Source organism: Thalassophryne amazonica, chromosome 11 (assembly GCF_902500255.1).
Source record: "Thalassophryne amazonica chromosome 11, fThaAma1.1, whole genome shotgun sequence".
NCBI lineage: Eukaryota > Metazoa > Chordata > Actinopteri > Batrachoidiformes > Batrachoididae > Thalassophryne > Thalassophryne amazonica.
Genome location: NC_047113.1, coordinates 77,540,169 through 77,557,129, shown reverse-complemented (window position 1 = coordinate 77,557,129; position 16,961 = coordinate 77,540,169). Strand labels below are relative to the sequence as shown.

At 44.0% G+C, this 16,961-nt stretch overlaps 1 protein-coding gene across 1 annotated transcript in view; it reads right to left on the bottom strand.

Moving 5' to 3' along the window:
- The window catches only part of LOC117520896 (diacylglycerol kinase theta-like), a 107,671-nt gene extending 91,679 nt beyond the window's left edge, over positions 1 to 15,992 (bottom strand). Inside the window, 8 exon segments of the mRNA XM_034182235.1 lie at positions 1,358 to 1,458; positions 1,685 to 1,753; positions 4,393 to 4,546; positions 4,855 to 4,980; positions 6,374 to 6,459; positions 7,387 to 7,486; positions 15,123 to 15,202; positions 15,575 to 15,992. Of these exon segments, the coding sequence (XP_034038126.1) occupies positions 1,358 to 1,458; positions 1,685 to 1,753; positions 4,393 to 4,546; positions 4,855 to 4,980; positions 6,374 to 6,459; positions 7,387 to 7,486; positions 15,123 to 15,202; positions 15,575 to 15,704 (846 nt within the window). The 5' untranslated portion in view covers positions 15,705 to 15,992.
- Between the last annotated feature and the right edge of the window lie 969 nt (positions 15,993 to 16,961).

Below are 16,961 nucleotides of genomic sequence, written 5' to 3'. Positions count from 1 at the left end.
TACGCAGCGTCCAGCGCAGAGCACATGGCAGCCGGTAGAACAGTGTCCAGCTGTGAACACGGCAGGTGGGATCGTCACGACACGGGTCGTGCTGTTGCGTGAATCAAAAACATGTTCATGTCAGGGCACCTTTACACTTGTGGATGAGTCAGACCTCTGCACCTTAAACCTGAATGTCCGCTTACTCTGTATGATTAAACCTGTTCACACCTCAATGCACAAAGTTACGCTGTGCTCGTCGCCTCGCATATTAATGAGCCAGGACGCACAGCTGTTTTCCCAGCGGGTCCCCTGCCGGGCAAAGTCCTGTGGAATGTTGCAAAAAGTTTTCATATGTCTGTATGCAAAACTGTGACCGCTCCTACATTGTGGTAGGGCGCCCTGACACGTGCACAACTTTGATCCGCGCACTTGCACACACGTCGTCATGACAATCCCATCCGCTGTGTTCCCAGTTGGACGCCATGCTTTCTTCCACTGGCTGCCACGCGCTCTGCGCTGGACGCTACGTATTTAAAATAATTATTACGTAGCGGATTTTCTCTGCGAGTTAGCTAAATCACAGAGGACCGTTCCAGCAGCAGGTGTTCGAGCACACACGTGTGCACTGAACAAGATGGAGAAAGCATTCTTAGCCATCTAAAAAGGTAATTATTTGTCATGTTTACATTATCATAGCTTGATAAAACAGTTGTGTGTTCTTTCCGTCTTGTGTGCAGCTGTTAAAGTATGTTTACAAGAGATTTAACATCTTGTTATAATCGTTCAGACGAGCTGCGCTCTGATGCGGTGCACTGACGCAACCACTTGCTCTGTTCACTTCTTCTTTACTCAACTTGATGAGCTGCACGTTGTGTTGGCGAGTAGACCACGCAACATTGCATGACATTTATGCATGAAGGATTTTTTTTAACATTTCAATATTCTCTTTGCGCAGCTGCACGCACTGGCGTCCCTCTCTTGTTCAGTCTGCACCCGTTAAAGACGAGTTTACTCTCCTGCACTACACAGGTCGTGTAAGTGAGTGAGTCAAAGTTGTGCAAGTGTCAGGGGGCTTTAGGCACAGACATCCATCTGCAGCTGATGTTTTAGGCATTCAGTCAACCTGGGCTTTTGTTCTCCACAGCAAAGCCCCCTGTGGAGTACAATCCGGGTGAACGGTATATGTGTGCCTGAAAGCCTTTTTTAATCTTTTTACTTTTCTGTGAATAAAGTACACGCCTTGCATGTTTAGATGTAGAAACCGTCTCCTTGTATTGCTTCCAACTCAGTTTCTACAACATAATGTATTTTTAGTTTAATGTGTCATTGTGGAGCAGGTGCATGAGGACTGTTTGAGGTGGGTCGGGGCTCTTACCAGGACTTCTTCATTCCTCATCAACCGACAGACTGAAGCCAACTGGAAGTGGTCGCGTTTGGCAGCATCATCGCCATCAAACACTTTGAGAAACACTTTTCCTGGAGGTTGAAATAGATACACGGTTTTAGTCTTACTGCTCATGTTCTATAGTTTAAAAAAAAAAACTCTGCCTTTAGTCTGACTCAATCTTTAATAAGAGTCATATTCAGTCTCAGTGAAATGCTCAAAGTACATTTTTAGAGAAGCACAAGACCATCATTCAGAAACATTCTGGACATCGATCATTTTAAAAGCATTTCTGTTAAAATTCATGATAAAACTGACCTGAGTCTGCTGTGGCTGGATGAACATCTTTAGGAGGTGGAGCTGATGACTCACTGTCCCCTGATGGATCTGTTGCAGCCAGCAGAAAAAGAACTGCAATTATTTGCAATTTCCAGACATTCTAGATTGCTGAATGACTCACAATGTCGTGGCTATCCCTCTGTGGCAAGGAAGACTGTCTCTTGAACGGTTCCCAAATGGGATGGTGGATCCGGAGGTGACTGGACAGGCCCAATCTTGAGCACATTGTTTCTTAACAACACTGCAGGAAGCGTCTGCTGGTCAGGATCTCACTCTGTCTTCTTCCTCTTTCTCCACTTCTACTCTGTGTTGGTTGTCTGCATTTTTCAAAGACTTTTACTCCTGTTTGGATCATTGCTAACCAGCTGGCTCGGCCCTTCCTGTGTTCTTCCTCGGTCTTCCAGTTGATGGAGCAGCTCTTGGGATTGTGCTTCAGGAGGTCCTCGCAACATTTCTTCTGCCCTCCTCTGGACTGTTTTCCTTCCCTTAGCTGGAAGTTGAAAATCTGCTTGGGATGTCGGCTATCATACATCCTAACGACGTCACCCACCCACCAACACTGGTTCTTGATGATGACACAATTGATGCTCTGAAGCTTGGCTTCAGCCAGAACGCTTATGTTGGTACGGTAGTCTTCTCACCAGATGTGGAGGAAACTCCTCAGGCAACATTGGTGGAATCGCTCGAGGGTCTTCAGGTGGTGGCAGTAGATGGTCCAGGTCTCAGATCCGTACAGCAGGGTTGGCACGACAAATGGCTTTGTTGATGAAGATTTTCTTCTTGTGTCAAAAGGTCTCTGCTGTTGACAACACAAATGTGAAACTGGCTGATAGTTCCTGCACACTTGAGTCTGTGTTGGATCTCATTATCAATGATTGATGATACGTGGCTGCCCAGGTATGGAAGGTAGATCACGTTTTCCAAGACCTGTCCCTGCAGTTTCACATCAGAAAGCTTTTGATTGTCCATGTTGGATGGCAGCTGGTACAGAATTTGTGCCTTCTTCAGGTTGATGTGAAGACCAATCATGGTGTAGGCTTCGTCAAAGGTTTCAAGGTTTTTCTGAACACCTTCTTCCATAAAGGATGACACTCTGCTGTTGCCACCATACAGGAAGTCCAGGAGTGAGATGGTGGTGATTTCCTTCTTGGCTAGTAGTCAGCTCAGGTTGAAGAGCTTTCTATCTATTTTGTGCATGATGTCAATTAACGGTGGCACATTGTCCTTGAGGTGGAGGATCGTTGCAACAAAGATGATGAAGAGCGTAGCTGCAATGACACAGCCCTGATTTACTCCTGATTGAACATTTAAGGTTTCAGTTATTGTGCCATTTACCATAACTGTGGCAGATATGTCAATGTGAAGAAGCCTCAGGGTCTTGATGAATTGCTGTCAAACACCTATGTCAATGTGAAGAAGCCTCAGGGTCTTGATGAATTGCTGTCAAACCCCTACGTCAAGTCAATGAAGGCGAGGTACAATGGCTGGTGTTGCTCTCGACATTTTTCTTGCAATTGGCAGACAGTGAAAATCATGTCTTTTGTCCCTCTTGATGGTCAGAAGCCACTCTGAGTTTCAGGAACGATGTTTTCGGCTAGTGGTCTCAGATGGTTGCTGGCCATCTGTGCAAAAACCTTTCATGCAGTAAACAGCAAGTTTCTGCGATGGTTTCATCAGCCAGACTTGTCTCCTTTCTATTTGTAGATAGTGACAATTTCTGCTGGTGTTTCTTCTTATGTCCAAATTTTGATGAGTTGGTACAGTTGGCATTGGAGAAAGGGGCCGCCTTCTTTAAAGACCTCAACGTGACTGCTGTCTTCCCCAGGTGCTTTGTTGTTTTCATGCCTTTTTAGGGTAACAAGAGATTCAGCAACTATCTTGTCTTGGTCAATGAAATGAGTCACAACATGACAGAACACATACAACCAAAATCCATCCCACAGACAGGCAACGTGAGCATTGTTAAAAATAAATTAGCACTCACAGACCTCAAAGTCAAGACTGCACAGTAGAGCCAACCACCTGTGGGAGACTTTGGACTGACGTGGTAGACAGTGCTGTCCACCACATCAAAATACCACGAGACAATACGAGTTTAGACAATGCTTATCAATCTTTCTGGGAACTGGAAATGTTGGAATCATAACTTTATTTTTCATACAACATTGAAACTGACAGGAAACGAATCGCCCCCAAGTTTGGAAACACAGACAGGGTTTGCACCTGAAAGAAGATCAAGACTCCAACTGCTTGAATATTCTTAGTTTGAGAACTGAGCAATGGCACATATGGCTCCTGAAGCTCATCCAGAGCAGAAGGGTCATTTCATGGTGAGAAGAGGATCACTGGCTTGAAAAGGAGAACATTGTTTGAGAGGAGGATGACCGAAGAGTGCAGGTCAAAGTGCAACGAGGTGACGGCACTGAAAAGCAGAGCGGGAATGAACGGTCTTTACGGGACAGTACAGAACATCATTTGTTTTCTGTAAAGGACAAGGAAAATGAAGTTGGTGGAGGAACTCAGAACCCAAAGAACCTCCTCAGAACCACAGCAGTGGAACTAAAGGATGTGTGTGTTTGTTGTGGACATGTCTTCAGGTCTGTTCCCCGTGTGAAAGGTTTTGTTCATCACCTGGAAATCATTTACATCACACGAGTGTGTGTGTGTGTGTGTGTGTGTATATATACCCAGGTCTTGGCTGGTGCTCTCTAGGATGCGGTACAGATGCATCTTGCTAAAGTTCCTGGAGTCAACGCTGACACATGTTGGATGCAACATCATGCAGCACAGGCGTCCCATGGTGCACTCTGGTGGTATGCTGAGGTAACACGCCACGTGGCTCTGTGGGAACACAAGTCAAACAACACCTTCTGTTTTGCCACAAAACTTTTATGGTTCCACTTTTGTTCAGGATCTATGAAAATAAGGTGCCATGGTTCCAGTATTTTGCACCTGAACCTTTGCTTGAACAACAAAAGTGAGACAGGATGACGGGCGGACTGGTTAACAGGACGGTCTGTGGTTCCAACTGGAACCAGTTTGCTCTCAAACCAGAACACAACCAAACCCAAACCCTGAAAAGTGTGTGTGTGTGTGTGTGTGTGTGTTTTGTAAAACAAGCTCTGGAAAACGTTCGGATTGGTTCTTACCGTGATGCCGCACCACTCGCACCTCATCCCAACGAGCACCTCAGATGAGGCACATGACCGCTGACACACCTCACAGCGTGCCGCCGGTGACAGGTTGCCTTCCCGCCAGTGGTGGTGAAACGTATCCTAGGCCAAGAGTCCAGAGAGAAACGGGTCAGAACTGTTCCTGTAAATGATTCTTCTCAGGAGGCGGAGTCTTTAGATGTGATAAAATGACATTTGATTGGTCATTAGTGTTGTGGCTGGGGTCAGGGTTATGAGTCGTGTCCCAGCAAGGAGGCGCGGTCGCCATTTTAATTCCGGGCAGTTTACTGAGCTCACTCATTGAAGTTCTATTAGTCTTGTCAAGAAACGGGTGGAATATGCCAGAAAGCTGCGCATGTTGGCAAAGCTACAAACAGAAGACCAAGGAAGACAGTATTTCCTTCCATAAGTAAGTGGTTTTGGTTAGTCTCGTCACTTTGTCTGTGACATCTGGTTGATAAACAGGTGTATGTTTCCTGCCCGTGCCTGTGTGTTGTCCGAGGACACGGACCACACTTACACACACCACTCACACACAGAGATGTGCACACACACACCACTGACTTCATGAATGAAACTCAGTCAATAAAGGATAATTTTGTAAATATATACATATGTTTGGTAATGTATTAGGAGCCGCGCTGTGCTGAAAACAGCAGCAGTGCAGCTTAACAGCGCAGATCCGTGTAACTTTCAACACTAATATTTGGGAATGTGTGTGTGTCACAGTAAGTTTAATACTTTCCTGATATGATTTAATGTTCATTCATTTTACTGGTCGATATCCAGGTCAGAATGGCATTTTAACACGTATTTTGCGAGTGTTTTTTTTAGTGTGTTTAGTCGCGAATCCCCATTGAAAATGCATTAACATCCGGGAACTTGGTCAGTAATTTGCGCCAACCTGCGTGTCCGTCCAACCTGCATGTCTTTGGCACCGGAGCACCCGGAGAGACCCACACAAACACGGGGAGAACATGCAAATTCCACAAAGAAAGGCCGGGAAGCGATCCCATGAAAATTCAGTAAGGTATATCTTCTATTATACATTCCATTCCATGACCTTCTTGCTGTGAGGCAACAGTGCTAACCTATCTGTACTGCGGACGCACACCAGTGCAAACTTTGCTATTTAATGAAATACGGGCACAAAGCCAGGTGCTGGATTTACCGTGTTCATTGGTTTACTTGTGTACAGACTTTCTGGATATTAAGATATTAATACACCAGCTCAGCGCCTGACCACACCAACACATCCACAAGACACCAAAATGACACCTGCACCAGGTGGGCTTTGCTCTGCTATGTTCTGGGTATAAGACCTGGTCCTGGTTGTTTTATGGTCAATAAATGGTTTTGTCACATTATGATGACATCAAAGCAGTGATCCTCTCAGAGACGTCAGAGATCAGAGGACTGGATCCAATAACATGCTTAGGGGGGTCAATGATAGGAGTGGTATCCCTTCACAGACATGTCCAGAGCTGAACTTTACCTGCTCCACTTTCCCATCCAGGTGAGACCATCGACAGTCCGCACAGCTGAAGATGGCACAGTCCGAGTGCACAAACAAACCGCACACTGAAAAACAAACACGTCATACAGGTCACAGGTCAAGTTATGGTCTGGTTTTAATCCACATATGAACACAGGTCAAGTTATGGTCTGGTTTTAATCCACATATGAACCTTTTACCTCAAACCGAGGAGGTTAGGATATCACTGGTGCCCAACAGTCAGACTGGTAATCCACACAGATCTTGTCAGGACTGATGTGGCAGCATGTGCTGGTACCACCACACCACACAACCACTTTGGGTAAAAAATGGGGTGGACCGCCACACAACCGGTCCACCCCCACCTCTCCAAAGCAACCATCTATCTGCCTCAGCCAGGTGAAATGTGGGCATGTCCTTGTCCTTCTCCAGTCTCTGGGGTCCTCCACACTGAGACACCTGTGTCCTGGATCACGTCCAGAGAAACTCCCCACGTGGACTAAATGTGGTGTCTGATGTTCCCTCACAGTGTCAGTGACCCTCCTCATCTGAGTATCACTAAGTAAAACCTGATTCACGCATCTCCGCAGTTCCACAGAGATGCAGAGCCCTCTGCATCTCTACGCAACCCCCCATTCGCCTGACGTGCACCTCCCAAAAAATACAACTTTCCTCAGAGTATCAGGCTGTAAGTATTATCAAATGTGAAGACAAAATGGTTTTGACTGGGTGTTGTTTTATCACCTGCACCGTTCCTGATGTGGTGTGTGTGTGTGTGTGTGTGTGTGTGTGTGTGTGTGTGTGTGTGTGTGTGTGTGTTAACTTTAACACTTGACCTTTCCAGGAATATTCCTTGGTATAAAATCTCCTACAATGTGTAGGTCATAGGTCAAAGTTGCAGAAGTCAATGTTGTAGACGTTGCAGTCATTATATTAAAGATCAATCTAAAATAACAAAGTAGAATGGATTTATTCTTGAAATTAGTACTGTGTTGTGACGACAGCAGTCTGACCTTCACAGCGCAGCGCTGCATTTCCTTCCATTTGTCTCCTACAGACGCAGCAGAATCGTTTCTTCTGACCAGCTGGACCAAAGCAATGAGCCACCGGAACCTGCAGGGGGCAGTGACACACACAGGGTGGTGATAAACAGCCATCTAACGACAGAGCATTTCCTAGCTTGATCCACTGGACGCTGCAGTGACTGTTTTTGACAACTCCACAGTCACATGTCTCATCGTCACCTAGAAGGCTTCATTTAGATCAAGAAAACACATCTGAAAACTTATTTACGAGGTCTGTCAATAAAGTATAGGTCCTTTTTATTTTTTTCAAAAACTATTTGGATTTCATTCATATGTTTTTACGTCAGACATGCTTGAACCCTCGTGTGCATGCGTGAGTTTTTCCACGCCTGTCGGTGACGTCATCCGCCTGTGAGCACTCCTTGTGGGAGGAGTCGTCCAGCCCCTCGTCGGAATTCCTTTGTCTGAGAAGTTGCTGAGAGACTGGCACTTTGTTTGATCAAAATTTTTTCTAAACCTGTGAGACACATCGAAGTGGACACGGTTCGAAAAATTAAGCTGGTTTTCAGTGAAAATTTTAACGGCTGATGAGAGATTTTGAGGTGATACTGTCGCTTTAAGGACTTCCCACGGTGCTAGACGTCGCGCAGCGCTCTCAGGCGCCGTCGTCAGCCTGTTTCAAGCTGAAAACCTCCACATTTCAGGCTCTGTTGATCCAGGACGTCGTGAGAGAACAGAGAAGTTTCAGAAGAAGTCGGTTTCAGCATTTTATCCGGATATTCCACTGTTAAAGGAGATTTTTTTTAATGAAAGACGCGCGGACGGATTGCAGCGTCGGCTCGCAGCCGCCGCAACGCTCCGCCACAGGAAAAACACCTCTGTTGGAAGCCTTAAGGACAAGTTGGAACATGTCCAGCTGTTAAACAATTTCTCATATACTCACTCCACTGAAAGCCATCAAAAGCCGCCTGGATTTTACAAATGGTTATCAACACGGAGGTGTTTTTCGTGTGCCGCCGCACCGCGCCGGCTTCGTCCCGACGCGCGGACCCGTCCGCACGTCTTTCATTAAAAAAAATCTCCTTTAACAGTGGAATATCCGGATAAAATGCTGAAACCGACTTCTTCTGAAACTTCTCTGTTCTCTCACGACGTCCTGGATCAATAGAGCCTGAAATGTGGAGGTTTTCAGCTTGAAACAGGCTGACGACGGCGCCTGGGAGTGCTGCGCGACGTCTCGCACCGTGGGAAGTCCTTAAAGCGACAGTATCACCTCAAAATCTCTCATCAGCCGTTAAAATTTTCACTGAAAACCAGCTTAATTTTTCGAACCGTGTCCACTTCAGTATGTCTCACAGGTTTAAAAAAAAATTTTGATCAAACAAAGCGCCAGTCTCTCAGCAACTTCTCAGACAAAGGAATTCCGACGAGGGGCTGGACGACTCCTCCCACAAGGAGTGCTCACAGGCGAATGACGTCACCGACAGGCGTGGAAAAACTCACGCATGCGCACGAGGGTTCAAGCATGTCTGACATAAAACATATGAATGAAATCCATATAGTTTTTGAAAAAAATAAAAAGGACCTATACTTTATTGACAGCCCTCGTACATCATTTAACTTTTAAATTGGGGGAAAAAACGGTTTACGTCAGAGTGAATAACAGCCACATGTATCCAAAAATCAGTTGCTGCCATGTCTGAGCCACCAACGTTAAAATACAGAAGAAAAACAACAGCCACGAAACACTCTTACACACTGAGAAAGTGGCTGTTTGTGTGTGAGAATAACGAGTGTTTCAGCGCAAAACTCCACAACACACACAAAAACTCAGGGTTTGCAGCGGAGGCCGGAACAAACCATTCTGAAAGGAGGCGCTCCAGCCGATTATGTCATTACATTTCCCCGCTCCACCTCCTTTTGCCTGGCAACCTTGACAGGTACATGCAGCAAGCTAGAATAGTGCGTGGAACCTGTAGTTTAGTCATCCTTTTTCAGGACTTATTAATGTTTTACTTATGAATATTAATTATTCTACTCTGCAAATCTGATTGGTTAATCGTGTGAGATTTCAGACCATAAAATATCGCATGGACGGTGGCAAAATATTAAAACTGTTTCACATTTGATGTGTTACTCCACATCCTGTCTGCGCGTGTTGCTACGCAGATGTCAATTATGGCGTGGCCAGCTGAGAGCGAGAGGAACTGCCAGAGCGATGACCGAAATGGATTAATTTAAGATACCATATGAAAGTACTGATATGGATTCTGCTCACAGAATTTCCAGTGTGGCATGAAGACACTGTTGCTAAGGTAAGCTTTGACATGCTGACCACACCCTTTGTCTGAATAATATTTTTCCAAACTATATTATTATGTGGATTAAGATACAGCCTTCAGTGGTGGACACGGATCTGTGAAAATGTTGAAATTGGATTAGAATGGGAATCATCCCTTGTGTCTGATAATTTGCGGAGGTTAATGCTGGGTTACGGTTGCAAATAGCCATTTTACCGGCTCCACTAACACATCGCCGGTAAAACTCAATTTGCGACCGTAAAATCCAGCATGAGCATCCGCAAATCCTCAGGCACAACATGGTTATTCCCTAATTTACAATTGAACATACAGAGCTTAAAAGTGTCCTTTTTTCACCAACTGGTTTGTCTTGGGGGGGAAAACATTATATAATCACACAATGTCTGATGGGGTTGTTTGGGCCTTGAAGGATTTGCCTGTTGTATCCTCTGTTTTCGGGAGAAAGAAGGCTATGAATGTCGGCTGCTTCATCAGCAGCCTTTGAAATGGTCTGGCCAAGGACTGCAGCCTCAGAAGTATGCAGCCTCTGTTTGCGGTGGGATGCAGCCCATTATTAAAGCTGCTGTACTTTGTGTTTGAGTTTTTTGTCCAGCAGAGCAACATAAAAGAAAATACTCCAAATTTAAGGTGAACAAACAAAACAAACAAATTACTTCAACAAGACTAATAAAACATTAGTGTTACACTGACTAGTCTGGTGGAAACTGATTTGCACTTAACACGCCACCGTACCACAGAGCAAACATTTCAAATTCAGTGGCTGAGAGAAAATTTTAAATTGAACCAGGTTAGACCCATTGAAATCGAGATCTATTTTGCAAGGGAGACATGGGCAATTATAAAGTTTCCAATCCACCTAACCTGCATGTCTTCAAAGGACATGTTGCACCAAAATTATAACAATTTAGATTTTGTCAGTTAGTGACCCTCCAATGATCCACTAGGATTACTTTGTGCACTTCCGTGACCGGTTTCAAAGTATACGGCATTCACAACAAACAGCTATGGAGACGTCCGAAAACAAAGTACTGGTGAGTACTCGGGTGTTTCCGACAGGTGACGTCATTACTACAAGCGTCCCAGCGTGCCCGAAAACGTTAAGAATGGAAGCAAAGATTAATTACAAAGTTGACATAAGTGTGACGCCTTGTTATGACGAGTTGTTTTTAAGTGAAAACTGTTCATTTTGATGTAGTCACAGTAAAATCTGAGGCTCCAAGGTTTCTGTGGATGACCATGAGCCATAAGCACAACCTGTCAGTAACCATCTCTGCTGGAGAATCAGTTCTGTGCACGATTATTTGAGTGTTTTTAATCAATAAAAGCTAAAAAAAAAAAAAAATGCATGTCCTTCATTATGAACTGCTGAGGTTAGTTACAGAGGCAGAGCGATGACATCATCTTGTCAGAATAGTTTTTCACAGTAAGACACAAATCTGGCATTTTCAGATTTTTGTGTTTAAAATATTTCACTCATAAAAGAAAATAAACTTTCATTAATAGAACTGATTGTTTTACACAAAATGAGTGTAATATGACGTTCAGCAACATCATGTTTGATGATGTCATGATGAAGTCGTCATACTGTAGTGAGTGTCATCTCTTTGAAGCTGCTGAAATGGATCTTTGTATTGCTGCCCAAATATCCATGAGCTGAAGTGGAAAGAAGTGAAATCTGTGTGGCCTAAAGAACTACCTGAGGAACAGCAGTGGGGACGGACATACCAGTGACCCGGTGTCACTCCTGGTAATTAACGCTCAGAGAACAACACACTGGACAGGAACCGAATCATTGATGCTTTTGCTCTTAACCACAACAACAGGCGCACTGTGCTGTTATGAAGACATCAAAAGTCGATGAAAGATTTGCGCTCTGCCTGCCGTTGGCATTTTGTTCCCTGAGGCTGTCAGCTACACAGGGAGGTCTGTGGATTTTTGTATTAAACAGTAGGTTTGTGTGTGTGATTTTGGTTCATTCTGCATGTCATCAATTACTGTCACAGATCAGAACATGGCTATGTGTACGCACGCATGTGAACATGGCAGAGGTGCAGCAGAAAATTGTTGCGACACACAGCCCTTACTTCATAAAAATGCAAAGCCCCCCCATAGCACCTGTAGAAAAAAATCTCTGGAGCCACCACTGGCTGTCAGAAAAGAAGGTTGGACAAAAATCAAACTACACAAATGCCGTTTTTTTGCACACATCGTGATGTGCACAGATGGCATATTTTACAAGCATTTTGTGCATCTAAATGGCGTTTTATTACACCACTTTTGAAGAGCATCATTGCGGCATGAAAAACAGCATATTGTTGACTCATTTAACGGCGCCATCTTTAATTACAGTGAAAAAGCACTGCAATGCACCAAACCAGACAAACATCACAAGTATTTTACCTGAAGAAGTCTTTTGGAACGACGACGAAACACTGATAATTAAGAAAATGCTGCTTGTTTTCGCTCTTGAAGATGGTGTTAAGTTTCACAAAGAGAACCGCTTCAGATCACAGCCCCTCTGCCTGTACTTCTGGTTTATGCCAGCAGGCATCGCAGTCGTATAACAGACACCAGATGACTTTTCGTTTGTTTCCAAAATTTGTGATATTTGACCCAATTATCAGTGGTAAATATTATTTGAACCACTCCAAAAAAAATTATAGGCTTATACACAGCACCAATCTACATGATTTGACCATATTTCAAGTCAATTAGATGAAAAAATGCTCCAAATTTAAGTTGAACAAACTAACAAACAGACAAACATATAAAAGAAAACAAAAAAGCAGAATCAGGCATCAGAAAGACAACAAATACAGTATGATTTGTCAGCATTAAGCAACAAGAAAAACTGAAAAAATACTATGGTGATCGTCGGCCACTAGCCCTAAGCTTCACTAAAAGACCCAGAATTTAGACAAAGTTGAGGTCGCAGCCCGCTCCATTTACCGTACTCATAAAATTAATTTAAAAGAGTAAAAAGCATAATAACATACTATGCCAGTATGCCAGCCGTACGAAAGGTTAAATAAGTGTGTCTTAAGTCTGGACTTAAAAGTCTTGACAGAATCTGACTCTTTTATTGATGCAGGGAGATCATTCCACAGAACACTAACTACAACCCCAATTCCAATGAAGTTGGGATATTGTGTAAAATGTAAATAAAAACAGAATATGGTGATTTATTCTTCAACCTACATTTAATTGAATACACCACAAAGACAAGATATTTAATGTTCAAACTGATAAACTTTATTGTTTTTGTGCAAATATTTGCTCACTTTGAAATGGATGCCTGCAACCCCTTTCAAAAAAGCTGGGACAGTGGTATGTTTACCACTGTGTTATATCACCTTTCCTTCTAACAACACTCAATAAGCATTTGGGAACTGAGGACACTAATTGTGAGTGTCATGATTGGGTATAAAAGGAGCATCCCCAAAAGGCTCAGCCGTTCACAAGCAAAGATGGGGCGAGGATCACCACTTTGTGAACAACTGCGAGAAAAAAAATAGTCCAACAGTTAATGTTCAATTGCAAGGAATTTAGGGATTCCATCATCTACAGTTCATAATATAATCAGAAGATTCAGATAATCTGGAAAACTTTCTACAAGTCAGCGGCAAGGCCGAAAACCAACATTGAATGCCTGTGACCTTCGATCCCTCAGGTGGCACTACATTAAAAACCGACCTCATTGTGTAAAGGATCTTACAGCATGGGCTCAGGAACACTTCAGAAAACCACTGTCAGTTAACACAGTTCATTGCTACATCTAAAATTGCAAGTTAAAACTCTACCATGCATCGCAAAGCCATACATCAACAACATCTAGAAACACCGCTGCCTTCTCTGTGTCTGAGCTCATTTAAAATGGACAGACGCAAAGTGGAAAAGTGTGCTGTGGTCTGATAAGTCCACATTTCAAATTGTTTTTGGAAATCATGGATGTCGTGTCCTCCAGACAAAAGAGGAAAAAGACCATCCAGATTGTTACCAGCACAAAGTTCAAAAGCCAGCATCTGTGATGGTAAGGGTTGTGTTAGTGCCCATGGCATGGGCAACTTACACATGTATGATGGCACCATCAATGCTGAAAGGTACATTCAGGGTTTGGAGCAACACATGCTGCCATCCAAGCAACATCTTCTTCAGGGATGGCCCTGCTTATTTCAGCAAGACAATGCCAAGCCACATTCTGCACGTTACAACAGCGTGACTTCGTAGTAAAAGAGTGCGGGTACTAGACTGGCCTGCCTGCAGTCCAGACCTGTCGCCCATTGATAATGTGTGGCGCATTATGAAGCGAAAATACGACAAAGGAGACCCCGGACTGTTGAACAACTGAAGTCGTACATCAAGCAAGAATGGGAAAGAATTCCACCTACAAAGCTTCAACAATTAGTGTCCTCAGTTCCCTAACGTTTATTGAGTGTTGTTAGAAGGAAAGGTAATGTAACACAGTGGTAAACATACCACTGTCCCAGCTTTTTTGAAACATGTTGCAGACATCCATTTCAAAATGAGCAAATATTTGCACAAGAACAATAAAGTTTATCAGTTTGAACATTAAATATCTTGTAAAGCAAAGAAAGAGTTCACCGAGCTTCTGCACAGCACAAACAAATCTGGTGCAACCAGACAGGACCAATTTATTATATTTCTTCTTTTTTATTAAATATCTTGTCTTTGTGGTGTATTCAATTGAATATAGGTTGAAGAGAACTTGCAAATCATTGTGTTGTGTTTTTATTTACATTTTACACAATGTCCCAACTTCATTAGAATTGGGTTGTAGTCCTGCACCTTGAGAACAAAAAGCCCGGGCCAGTATGTAGGGTTTAATTAGGTCAGCTAAGTAGGAAGGTGCCAGTTTGTGAACAATTTTAAAGGCTAGTAGCAGAACATTAAAATCTGATCTCACAGGGACAGGAAGCCAGTGAAGGGATGCCAAAATGGGTGTGGTCAAATGTGGTCAAACTTTCTGCTTCCTGTTAAAACTCTGGCAGCAGCATTTTGAACCAATTGGAGGCCCCTAATGCTGGACTGCAGGAAACCAGAAAATAGAACATTGCAGTAGTCCAACACACACACACACACACACACACACACACACACACACACACACACAGTTACAAGTGTGACGATAAAAGTCAGACGCACACAGTTACAACACGTGCGACGATAAAAGTCAGACACACACACAGTTACAACAGTGCGACAATAAAAGTCAGAAACACACACACAGTTACAACACGTGTGACGATAAAAGTCAGAAACTCACACATTTTAATGATCCATGTCAATGGACTCTCCCTGAATTGAGACTAAAGTGACTTTAATGAACACAAATGATGTCATGGTGGAGTCTGGTTTCCATGGTAACAGTGGGCAATCACTCACCTGGACCAAAGACGGCGCCGTGCAGGAACAGACAGATCGCTGCGTTTTCAGACATTTCTCATGACACATGAAGTTGCAAACTGAAGAAGACAGAGACAGAGAACATCAGATGTCACATGGCCAACTAGAACCAGAACTGTTTGGTTCCCGCTGAGTGGAGCCAGAGACTCTGGCTCCTGTTGCTATGTCAACACCAAAAGGACATTTGGTCTGGTCTGACATCACAGAAGAAGAGAAACAGAGTTAGGTCAGGACTCCCCTCCATGTCCTCATTTGGACCTCTTCACCTGGATCTGAACCACTCAACCACACCGTTTGAACTCTCTGTAGCTTTAAGTCTAATGCTGACTGAGGTTCTGGTTCAGCAGGGTCCAGATGTGGGCCAAGGTTCTGACTGAGGTCCTGGGAGGGTTCTGACTGTGGTCCTGGAGGGTCCAGTCAGTGTTCCTCACCTTCACATAGGACGCCCAGCAAGCCCCAGATGAAGTCGCTGCAGCTGTGGCAGAACGTGGGTCTGGTCAGGGTCACCTTACGGAAAGAGTGGCCCATGTTCTGGTTCCAGGAGGGGCTGCCGTCGGCCATGTCGGTCTACGCGCCGGGTTCTGGCCTGGTTCGGGGTTCTAGTTCAACCACAGTGTTGACTCGTCGTCCTGAGCCGCTGGAGCTCGTCCCGGTTCCGAATCAGGTCACGACTTGGTGATCCAAAAAGTCCGATCAGCTTGACGACGACCATGACGTCATCGATGAGACCGGCGATGCCACCCAGAGTTCGACTCGGTAAGTTCAAGAAAAAGAACGGATCAGATATCGGTTCTGAAACCACACCCTCGTGTTGCAAACCACCGCAAAGATCAACAGCTGTAATACAGACCGAGATCCTTCAATTCGAGTTCTTCTTCTTCCGCGTCCAACACCCGGCCCGACTGGCCTCTGCCTACTAGCCTATGATTGGTTGGCGGTTTTGAAGTGGGAATTCCCACTCCAACATGGAGGCCAGTATCTGACCCACAGTGGCACACGAGCGCCACTAGCTTAGCTTATGACAAGCTAAAAGTGAACGCTCTCGTTATGGCCGAACAACTGTACAGTTTCTGGGTATTCTGTGTTAGTACGCGCCCGAATTCCTGCTCAAAAAGTAGTTCCCAGATAAATGTGATATATTCCTATGAGATAATGAGTATATCTCATCTGAATCAATTCAAGATTTACCAGTAATAAAATTTTAAAGATAACTGAAGTTTTAAGAGTGGCCGTAATAAATATTTAAGAAACTTAAAGCATGTTGCCCACAGGTAGGCATTTGCTTTGATTTAATTTTCACCAGGAAAATCTTAATGATTTTCTCACTAGACATATGTGTTACACACACTCATCCAGCAGCAGCATCTCATGTCTGCATGTCACGAACCAGTGGCGCTCGTAAGAGTGTGGCGAAAGTAGTCCAGCGATCGATCTGTGGGTGAGCTATCCCACAATTCCAAAATAGCAGAGATGTAGCTCTGTGAAGCTGACCCCCATCCATGTAAAAAAAAAAATCCAAGCAAACACACTGAATGGTTAGTGCTTCGTTTGTGCAGATTTGTACCGTTAAAATTTTCGTTTGTGTTGCTACGGTTTTTTGAGATATTAAAGATTATTTAAAAGAAATAATCTAAATATCTCAAATCTAAAAATAATTCTAAAAAATAATCTTCAGTATCTCAAAGATGTCGGTCCAATGAGAGCGGCACTCTGAGCAGCGTGTCTGGCCCATAGGCATCCCATAATAGACAGGTAATTTGGTCACGTGACCTGGAGCATAGAGCCACCCATCTTGAAAGGTTGAGGCCAGAGAGTTGA